The sequence below is a fragment of the Zerene cesonia genome, chromosome 8 (assembly GCF_012273895.1).
Source record: "Zerene cesonia ecotype Mississippi chromosome 8, Zerene_cesonia_1.1, whole genome shotgun sequence".
Classification (NCBI taxonomy): domain Eukaryota; kingdom Metazoa; phylum Arthropoda; class Insecta; order Lepidoptera; family Pieridae; genus Zerene; species Zerene cesonia.
The window spans coordinates 64,793-75,320 of NC_052109.1; the positions used below are offsets into that span (position 1 = coordinate 64,793).

Here is a 10,528-nt window from a genome sequence, read left to right on the forward strand (position 1 = left end):
CCTCTTTACGCAGTGTTTCAATGTCATCTTCTGATGAAATCTTAATTTGTGCACATTTCTCATTCTTCCTTAAATACAATACAGGTATAATACTTGTCCAAATAGAGGTATAAGGGCATCTTGAGTTGTCAGTCGGCGTGTGTGATAACATTCCTTAGGAGTGCGCACCGCGTGTGGACGGGGCTCAGGCAGAGTGGCGGTGACGCTGGCTGCGGCAGACTGGGACGACAATTTGTGTCGTCAATCACTGTGTACCTTGTGCATTACAGCGCACGTCTTATCGGCAATTGCCTCTTGCTCTTTGCTTTATGTTTATGATACATTACTTGGCAATACTATTAAGTTTTAAAAAGTATTTCAAAAGCCTACAACAAATAAAAAAGATGATGTCAGCACGAACCTTCTTAGTGATAATAAAAAAATTTATTTATAAAGTTTGAAAGAAAGTCAAATATGATTTAATTTCGTAGAAGTGATTCATAAGCTAAGTTTGGGTTAAAATTCACGTGATATATTGGCCATCACAAACGGTTCTGTATCCAGGAGCGGAAAGCACTGATTCTAGAGAAGCCAGACGGGAGTCCCAGCTCGCAGCCGCGCACCGACCCGAACGAGGTTATACCGATCTGAAATTGTATTCTTATTTAATTTCATTGCCTACTATTATTTTAAATGAATAAACGATCTTTAAAATAATAACATAAAAATATTAATTACAAAATTTTACATATATATAATATATGTATAATACAATCTACTAACTGTTTATAATAATGTGATCTAATAATATGAAAATTATTAGTATAATGGTACCAACAGTGTTTTACATTATTATCAAAGCTAAACAGCTGTAGCGCTCAACTCTATTCAGTAATGGTTATGTTACTTCGCATATCTGTGTGCATTTCTCACGCCCAAACCTACGTTGATGATAAATCTAATGTTAGAATAGTAAAACGGTTTACAATACATCGAATATAAATTAACAGACTTCTCCTAACTCCTGATAAAACATGTCTACTAGAGTAGGGTACTCTACTATAAAAGCCATACCAAAGTATCATTTCCCTTAGCTGCAAGAACGAGTGGGCCGCCAGAGTCGCCTGCGCACGTGCTCGGCCCGTCCGCGCCACTGGTGCAGAGAGTAGTGGGCAGCACGAACCGAGGCGCGTACGTCTGCAGACACACCGCGTTGCTGATGACCTGCAGCGTCACCTGCCCTAGGTAGCTGCTGCGAGTTATGTACTGCTGCGCTAAAAGTGTTATAGCTTGACGTGAGGAATGATATGCATTACTCATAGGTTCCACGGATCATTTCTTATGGGTAAGGAGATACCTAAGCCTTCTGTCTGCTACTGGAATTTCTATACTTAATATAAATCGACCCAGGAGAAAAGGACTCAGATTTAACGCTCCCACGTTAACTACTGTGCCAGAGACGCGTTCAAGAAACTTTTTAAATATTTATTCGAGACAGACAGGAATATCTATCAGCTAATGAAATATTGGATAGTCCTACGATACAAATTTTGCATGATTTTAGTAATTGGTAGTAATTATGCATGTAGGATAGAGTTAACATTGTCGCATTTCCTAGTAGCTAGTATAAGCACGAAGTATTATTATTGCGTATTGTTTACTCAATAAAAAAAATAAACTTCAGGAATTACCGAAAAAATAATTTTCCTTTTATTACATAAATAGGTTTTTCCCTACAATTATTTAATTAAAGAACAAATAAATTTACTGTAAAAGATATTATTATTATTGACGTAAGTATATTTTGTATTGCCGTACATTGACTTGTAATCGCAACACTTACAGTCGCTTGTCTTCCCGAAGCCAGCCGCCTTCGCCCACGTACCCACGTAATCTTGATCTCCGGATGCCAGCGCTATTGGCTGAATATAGCCTGTTAGAGGTTAAAAAACAAAATAAAATCACAATGAAAGCAAATATTTATCAATATAACAAACTGGTACAGTAAAGGAATACAGATATTCAGTCAAAGGATAAATTTATCAATATTTTGTAAAGCCAAACAACATATGGAACACCAACTATAAACTAGGTATAAGACTAGCTGATGCCTGGCATATTTACTATGCTTCTATCAGCTATTCTTGTGTATTTCGAATATAAACTGAAGAGTTTGTTTGTTAGAACATTTAAAACTAGGGAACAACTAGACCTGTATCAATTTTTTTTCAAACTTGTATCGGTGAAGCCGGGCAGATGGCTAGCGGGTTTGTATGCGAAGAACTACACACACCGACTTGGTAAACAGTAGCCGCTGCGTGATTGTAATTTGATTCACGAAATACGTAATCGAAAGCAACAGTTCATTTCAAGCTTCAATAATTTATTCGTGTTTGACAATTCAATAGTGCGCTTAATTTTATGGCTAATCGAATATTTTGTTAACACAAAACGATGGCCATTGCTCAAGTCCATCAAACTATGTAGTTATTAACTCTAAACACAATCCACTTACTACTAAATTCAACTCTGCTAATTGTAATCAAAGCGATATCATAGCTCAGACTGCTGGGGACGTAGCTGGCGTGGACCTCCACGCTGCTGGTGGGGATGCGGGTGCCGCCGGAGTACAGGCGCGTGGAGGCGAGCACCACGGTGAACAGCTGCGCCTGGTGCTGCTCCGTGCGCCAGCAGTGCGCCGCCGTCACCAGCCTCGTGTGGGATAGCAGGGACGAGCCGCATACTGATGTCGAACCGCTTGTGAGCTTTATTAGAAGTCCTGCCTATAAAAATATTATACTCACTATCAAAATTATCCGAAAAAATCTCGTGTTATTTATTGTCTATGTCAAGTTTTTGGTTAAAGTTTTAAATCCAATAAGACAGCCAGTATGCGCAACTGCGCTTGAATTGGCTCGGGTTGAATTATCACGACAACAACAACAACATTCAGGACAGATATGTACTCAAAGTCCGCGGTTGTACTTACGAAGTATGGATAGTCTCCAAGATTGGCCGCGACAGCCCCTATTAGCCTGAACCCAGGAAAGCTAGATCGCTCTAGATCCCTTATTCTGTGGGCTTCAGGAATGCCGTACAGGGCGTGGTAGTCGGTGCTTATTTGCTCCGCACCACGCGCCGTTAAGAATGTCAAAAGAAAAACAAGTATAACAGTTATACGTTTCATTATTACGTCTTAACAGTCTCTCGATGTCCGTATTTATGTTAACTTAGAGGAGGAATTATAATGTCATTTTGGGTCTCTTCAAATCCATACATAGACTTAATTTTAAATCGGATATTCCGATAACTCCCATAAAGATCAATTTCAATACTTGAGAAATAGAAAAATATGCGATAACTGCACCGTTTCCTTATTGTTTACAACTAGCTATGCCCAGTGTTTTTACTCCTATCGATCGATCGTAATAACACAAGAAGAATTTATCGAATTGAGTTTGCATTTTCTGAGATAACTATATAAATAAACAAGCAAACAAACAACCAGCAGTTTTATAATAATAGTATTGTTATAAGTTTAATCTTAGTGTAATATTGCAACGTTCAGTAAACGCAATAACTAACAAATGTGTGGAGTCCCTAAACCCCGGCAATCCAAGATAAGATTCCTCGACGCGATCTTTGTTTAACTTATTTATGAGCGTATGTATAAGTTTTCCATCAATAAATATGATATACAACTTTGAGATAATCGTAATGTTGTCATTTATTTTTCATAGTGTTTGCACCTCTACAAACTGTTTCGAGACAATTTACAGGCTTCAGGCCAAAAAATATTTTATAATGTTATTCTCAAGATAACAAACTACAGCAACTTAATACACAATGTATTCCATCAAGACGAAGATTTGAAGAACTAATAATAAAAATCCTCAAACGGTAGTTTGAGTTTTGTTTCTATTTTTAATTGATTAAGAATTCCTTGAACTTTAAACTGAATGAGAAACTAAATTGCATATATAATTAAGGCAATAATAAATAATTGAATATGCATTTTACGAGTGGTGTCTAACCGCGCCATTCACGTAATGGTTACCACAGAGAGAAGAGCTGTTGAATGATTAAACTTCTTTGTATTTTCACACGCCACTCGATATTTCGTTTCTCGTCGAGTCGATTATAATTTGATAATTTCGGTCGTCGAATCAATGTAGCGGTCGAGGAGATGTCGTGAGAAATCTCTGATTTTTAGATAGCGTTTTAATGATACCGCATTTCCATATTATATTGTATTTCCCGTATTTAATACGCAATAAAATGTCATATAAACAAATGTTTATTCGCAAAAACATGGTTATTACGGGGTTGCTATTGCGCTTATTAATGTGATACCGCATGTTTCGTCATTTCTATTTGCATACTTTATGGATGAGTGCAAGCAATTTTAATGACGTTTATCTAGCTGTAATGAATTTTGTCCTAGAAAGTATGTAAATGCGTTTTATGATAAAATAAATAACACATGGATTTTTCGTTAATCAAAGAATTATTGATATAACAAAGTAGTAGTAATAATAAAGTTTATATTTACCTTCACAGGAAGCATTATCTCATATTTATTTTTCAATTTAAACTTTTCTATCGTTGAAGATTTTTAATAATGCAACAGGATAATTGTTAGAATATCATCATATCATATGAGGCCGAGGATAAATTTATTTGTATTGTGTGTAGCGATCTCGTGTACACTTACTTGTTGCATAGAAATCGCTAAACTTACGTAGCTTATAAGTACTGTGATGTGAATTGATTTGCATTTTTGCGTTGTGAATTATGTTGTGTATGAGTGTTTATAAGAAATGAAAGTTATGATGGATAATGTATGATATGTTTGGGTGTTTGCTGCAACGCAAAAACCACTCAGCAGATTTCGATGATACTTGGCAGTACTGTACTTAATGTACCTGAACAACAAAAAGCTGTATAAATACTAGCTTTTCTCTATGGCTTCATCCGTGGATGAAATCGCACCGCACAGCTAGACTGTAATAGTTTTTAATTAAAGTCATACTTATTCAACTACATAGAATATCTTTTATCAACTAGAATATTTTAAAGTACCGAATAAACAATATTCGAGTAGACCCGCATCAGTCGCAGGGATCCAAGTACTGTCCCTTGGCTCCGCAGCACCACTGGGACGGAAACCGCAATTCGACTCGAGGAACTCCAACCCACTGCCTCTATTGATCTGTCGACGTCCATAAAACTTTGTTTTGTTATAATCCTGTGGCGTGTTCATGAAGTTTACTTTACAGATACCCAGTTAGTGTGTAGCTGCTAGGTTAACAACATTGATATCAATTGGGACACGTGTCTTAACAAAGGGGTTATAGCTCTTGAGCTGAATATCACAAGGAACTATATAATATAATATATGGTCTATCGCTTCCAGTTCTATTATAAAATGCTCAAGTAGACATTGGTTGATGTTGATATCGCTAAATTATTGTCAAACATAAAAAGGTACATAAAAAGAACAAAAGTATACAGCGACTGCGATTTATTTAATCTGTCAATTACTCAAGACCACCTGTGGAGTATTTTACCTTTCTATTGCGCGGTCTATTTTATATAGACACCGTAATAATAGTTGCAGAAATAGTTAATAGTTCTCGATAAAATACACGACATTTTTATTTTTTTCTCCAAATAAGCGTCGGGCCACAAAATTATAAAAGCAATTATGACGAAACGAACTCATTGGAATTGCTTTTGATAAAACGTACGGCGCTGCTAATGAAGTGATTTAGATATCAACTCGATTCGCGATAAACGAAAGTAAAATTTGAATTTTAAAGCAGTTATTAATATGTAAGCCACCGGACGGGGAGCGCGGACACACAGCCTGCTTCTCAGTTTGATTAGTCGATTGATTGATGATAATTAGCTTTCATATATATAACTGTTATTTTTTTAATAAGTTGCCTAATTAAAATTATTGTTAATGCGATCATAAATTTGCATAAGAAATTCGAAAGAGTTAGTCAAGTCATTACGGAATTGATGCCCCTCCCTAATTCAGTAAAAAAAGCTTATTCTGTATGTTTATAGATTGTGAATAACTTATTTATAGTGACGACCACTCGCCGTCGTAAGTTGCTTCAGGTCAAGCACGGCTCGAGTACCATACGGAGCTGTAAAAAATTTACCAGAGGTGTCGAGAATGGAAACTGTTCATTTTACAACTAAAATAATAAAAAAAGTGTATTAAAAATATCAGCAGTCAATTTTCATTCTGTGATAGATAAAAGTTTCTTTTCTAGCCAACTAGGTCAAGATAACTATCCAATCATACAACAATTCCCCTAAGGTAGCCTTGTATAAGACAACGGGCAGCACGTGCAGGGGCTCCGTGTCCTTACGTGTGCCTTATAGTATCTAAACACGTATCGTACATTACTGGTTTAGAACAGAAATCCAAATGTACACACCCTCTATAGAAGCAATGTAATGTAATCTACTGTAACTGCCGTATCGTTAAATAACAGTGCATTGCAATAAACCCTGACATTTCATTCCCGTTGCGTGGTAACTGGTAGATTACCGTTAGCGTTGGGAATATCTCACAATATGATTACAGGTTGACTTAATTCAATGTTGAATACAAAATTTTAATACCTAATTACTTGCCTATATTTTAACAGATATTAAAAGTATTTATTTATACATCCGTCTCACGTAATAGAATTGCGTATGTTTTGAGATATGCAAATCAAATCAGAACTCAGAAGGTATTACGGTGTAATAAGGTATGTAGATACAACAATCATTTAAATCACACTATAAGTAAATTTCACTCTGATACCTAGCGGATTTTTTACATTTATTTGTAATATTTTACAATAAATGTTTCTACATTATACTCGCCAAATTCTTCCACTTGAAGTCAAGAATGTTCTCTTTCTTTACAAAGCTACAACAGTACGAATGCCAAATATTTGTATTTTAATAAAGTTCTACGAAGTTGACGTCATGAATACTTATGCCATACAAGGGTAGATAGTAGCGTTTGTGTAAATATGTATGTATCTTTATGTAATTATTTTCATATCCATGTATAAAAGTGAGATATGGTTTAGTTTTATGAACAAGTTATTTTCGTAAAACATGATCAAGGATTTTTTTGTCGAATGAAATCCTACAGAGATATATTATATAAGTAAATCCGTCAACATATTTGCGATCATACTAGAAGATATGATAATAGGCTGCTAACTAATACAAAAGTATTATTAATATATTAATAAAGTAATAATAATGAGTTATACACAACTTTGACCAAAAATTAATAAGTTTATACACAGAAATTCATAATTAAACGTGTTAACGACCTTCATCCTCACTTGTTATGTCGTACTGCTGACTGTTTAGTTTAGTTTGAGAGAAACGAATTCATTAAACTGATATAATATAAAAGGCTCACAATCGCTTTCATGTAATATTTGAATCAAATTTATTATACAGTAGGATAGTAGCATGTGCAATAGTGTGAGAGGGCTGAGGGCGGAACGCGGAGGACGGAGAGTGAGGGCTGAGGGACGCAGCTAATGAGTTTGTGCTCGATTAATTATTCTATGCATAATCGCCTGCGTCGCGAGTGTAGTGTTATTACACATAATGTATTCCACGTTATTGTTGTCGTGTTTTGGTGTAAAATTCCGTGAAATTGTATTTAAAAAACTGCTTATAATGATTACTATGGAAGCATACAGAACCTCTATAAAGGAAAGTTTGTTTTTGTTGGAAAATAAAACTAAATTCATTCGTAGTGTTTGCGGTTTGATTGGAGGGACTGTATATATTATGCAGTAAAAATTAACTCTTAGGCTCTTTGGTATTTCTAACTCCCGTTGATCCGGCTAATAATTTGCTTGTGAAAACATTATACAAATAGTATCTCAATTAGTATCCAAAACGTAACAAACAAAATTGTAGGGTAAAATTGTTCCTTTTATTTCCAAACAAATAATCAACCAATAACCCATCTATCATGAAATCTTGAATGTCTAAAGCGTTTTCATAGTATTTATTCATCAGGATTCGAGAAAATCTACAGCTTAGACACTTTGTTATTGTTAATAAATGATAAATAATAAACAGAAAATATTTCCATCTAATCGCAGGGTATGACGAGGCTAAATAATTTATGGTTTGATTAATTTTAAGATTTTCTCACGCGAGGGGATACGAGGGGATTAGCAATGGGGAAAGTGAAACAATCTGGCTTGTTATAAATTTATTTATTACTTCATGTCTTAAAATCGCAGCCATATTCTGGTATCATTCACAAATAAAACTTTATAACGAAAAGACGATACAAATAGATATGAAAAAAGGAAAAATCTACACATTTGTGTGAACATAGGTACTATTGAAACTGTCTCAAAAACTAACTTTATTTTATACTAGCTGTTCGCCCCGGCTTCGCCCGTGGTACATATATAGTCTATGTTACTCGTGGATAATGTAGCTTTCGAATGGTGAAAGAATTTTTAAAATCGATCCAGTAGTTTTGGAGCCTATTCATTACAACCAAACAAACAAAGTTTTCCTATTTATAATATTAGTGTAGATGACCATAAAATATATATAATCAGACACAAATTTAATATAAAATGATTTCTACTTACATAAATACACAGACGAAAAAGTATACGATCTCTTGATGTTATATTTGATTTCAGCAGAATGATATATGCAAGGTTACAAGTAACAATTATTCAAACTGGCTACAATAAAGCAACTGACTGCCAAGCCGTGCTTGCCGCTTGGCTATTACAAAAGCGTAAACCCTTTTACGCACGAGCACTTATTGCGTACTAGTGAGCATTGACACAACCTAACCCACCAAATATAGGATTAAACTAATGAAACAATGAGAAGCATTGCCGATGCTAATTAAAATTTATTGTTTTGTCCGATTAAAACGGCCATTTTTAGGATTACGAATAAACAATGTGGCGTTTAATGGTAATTTGTTACGATATCTCAACTTACACGTAAGTACCTAAGAAATGTTAAAATAGGAATGTTCAGGATACTTCTAATCTAGTAGATGTATACTCGTACCTATTTTTTGAATCAACAAGAGTGAAATCGCAGGCGGAAGCTAAATCCTGTAGATCCAACTATAAACAATTGTTAGGCTTCTGTACCCAAGTTTCTTGTTCCAACCCCTGTCCGTTTGTCTATCTGTCTGTCTTTACATCCATCTGACAAAAGGGTATCTCAACATTTATGCACGTTACTTCAAGTAACTAAGAATTTTTCGAATTAATATATTGGAGCTTCCTATCTTCCGCCACCCTTCGATTATCAATTATTAACGACGATTTTGTTTCATTACAAATTAGTTTAAAATTAGAAAGCCACTTATCATCGCGCCAATCTTCTAATTGATTATGGAAAATAAAGAAGTATAGAAAACATGTCATAATCTCACGCTATATCAATTTGTAATCTTGAATATATATTCAAGATTATACATATAAGTAATGATTGATATAATTTAATGACCCATAAACATATCGCAACGTTATTCATATAATGGGTCTGCTTTCTATTTTAGGTCACATTATTATTGCAAACTATTTCAACATTATGCGTCGTCCGTCTTATACATATGGATGTTGCTGCTAATCATTATACGATTCTTAAATGGATGTAATTAAATAAAATGTAAATTTTAACATTAAAACATCAATAAATTACCATAATTTCTTACTTGATTCGCTTTACGTGATAAGTTTGCTCTTTGAGAAATGTTAGAATGTTTTCATGATCCAATTTTATTTTAGTATCTTAATATTATGCGAAAGACTGTTGGATTGTTTGTCTTTCTTTCACGTCGCAACGGAACGATATTAGTATATAAATAATTTCAATAAAAATAGTAATTGAGTGATATAAATTAATTTCTACCGTGGTGAAACATCACATTATCATGAGAATTTCATTGTGTTATGTAGGTGTAGCTGCGGGTGGAAAGCTAGTTCATAATAAATATAATTTATACGAATTAATGCACTTTTTCAAAATATACAATAAAAACAATTGTTCTGACTCCTTGAATAGGAGAAAAGTCAAATGAAAGATTTTTAAAAAAGTTTAATAATTATTAAATACATTACAAAAAACAGAACAATGCGAGTTATTCAAATATAACTCAAGTTCGAGTTAAATATGTAATAAAATTTTAATAACAAGATTTTTGTAATTTTCCAAGTCAATATTATTAAAAATTTAATAAAATTAAACAAGCCAACCCTGAATTAATTTCGCAGAATACTCTCTCAGGTAAGATAAAATAACAATAACGCAAAAGTTATTGCGAGGGCCGCCAGAATTGAGGTTGAAAAAATAATTAGGATTCCTTAAAATATTCTTATCATCGCTCGCTATCCTAGAGATAATGGCATTTTTGTGAGATCACCCTTTCGAGTCGGGAGTGACCCGCATTCCCGGCCCGACACTAATCTTAGGCTTCTTCGAAAAAAGGAATATTTTATAAAAGCTTGGTGCGCTC

General features: G+C 34.4%; 1 protein-coding gene across 1 annotated transcript; it reads right to left on the reverse strand.

Annotated features, from left to right (window-relative positions):
• Positions 1–156: 156 nt before the first annotated feature.
• On the reverse strand, positions 157–3,166 carry LOC119828684 (collagenase-like). The gene is made up of 6 exons (XM_038350923.1): positions 2,969–3,166; positions 2,495–2,762; positions 1,823–1,912; positions 1,054–1,253; positions 913–920; positions 157–639 (listed from the first exon to the last, which is right to left on the reverse strand). The coding sequence occupies exons 1-6, from the start codon at positions 3,164–3,166 to the stop codon at positions 522–524; spliced, it is 882 nt and encodes a 293-aa protein (XP_038206851.1). The 3' UTR covers positions 157–521.
• Between the last annotated feature and the right edge of the window lie 7,362 nt (positions 3,167–10,528).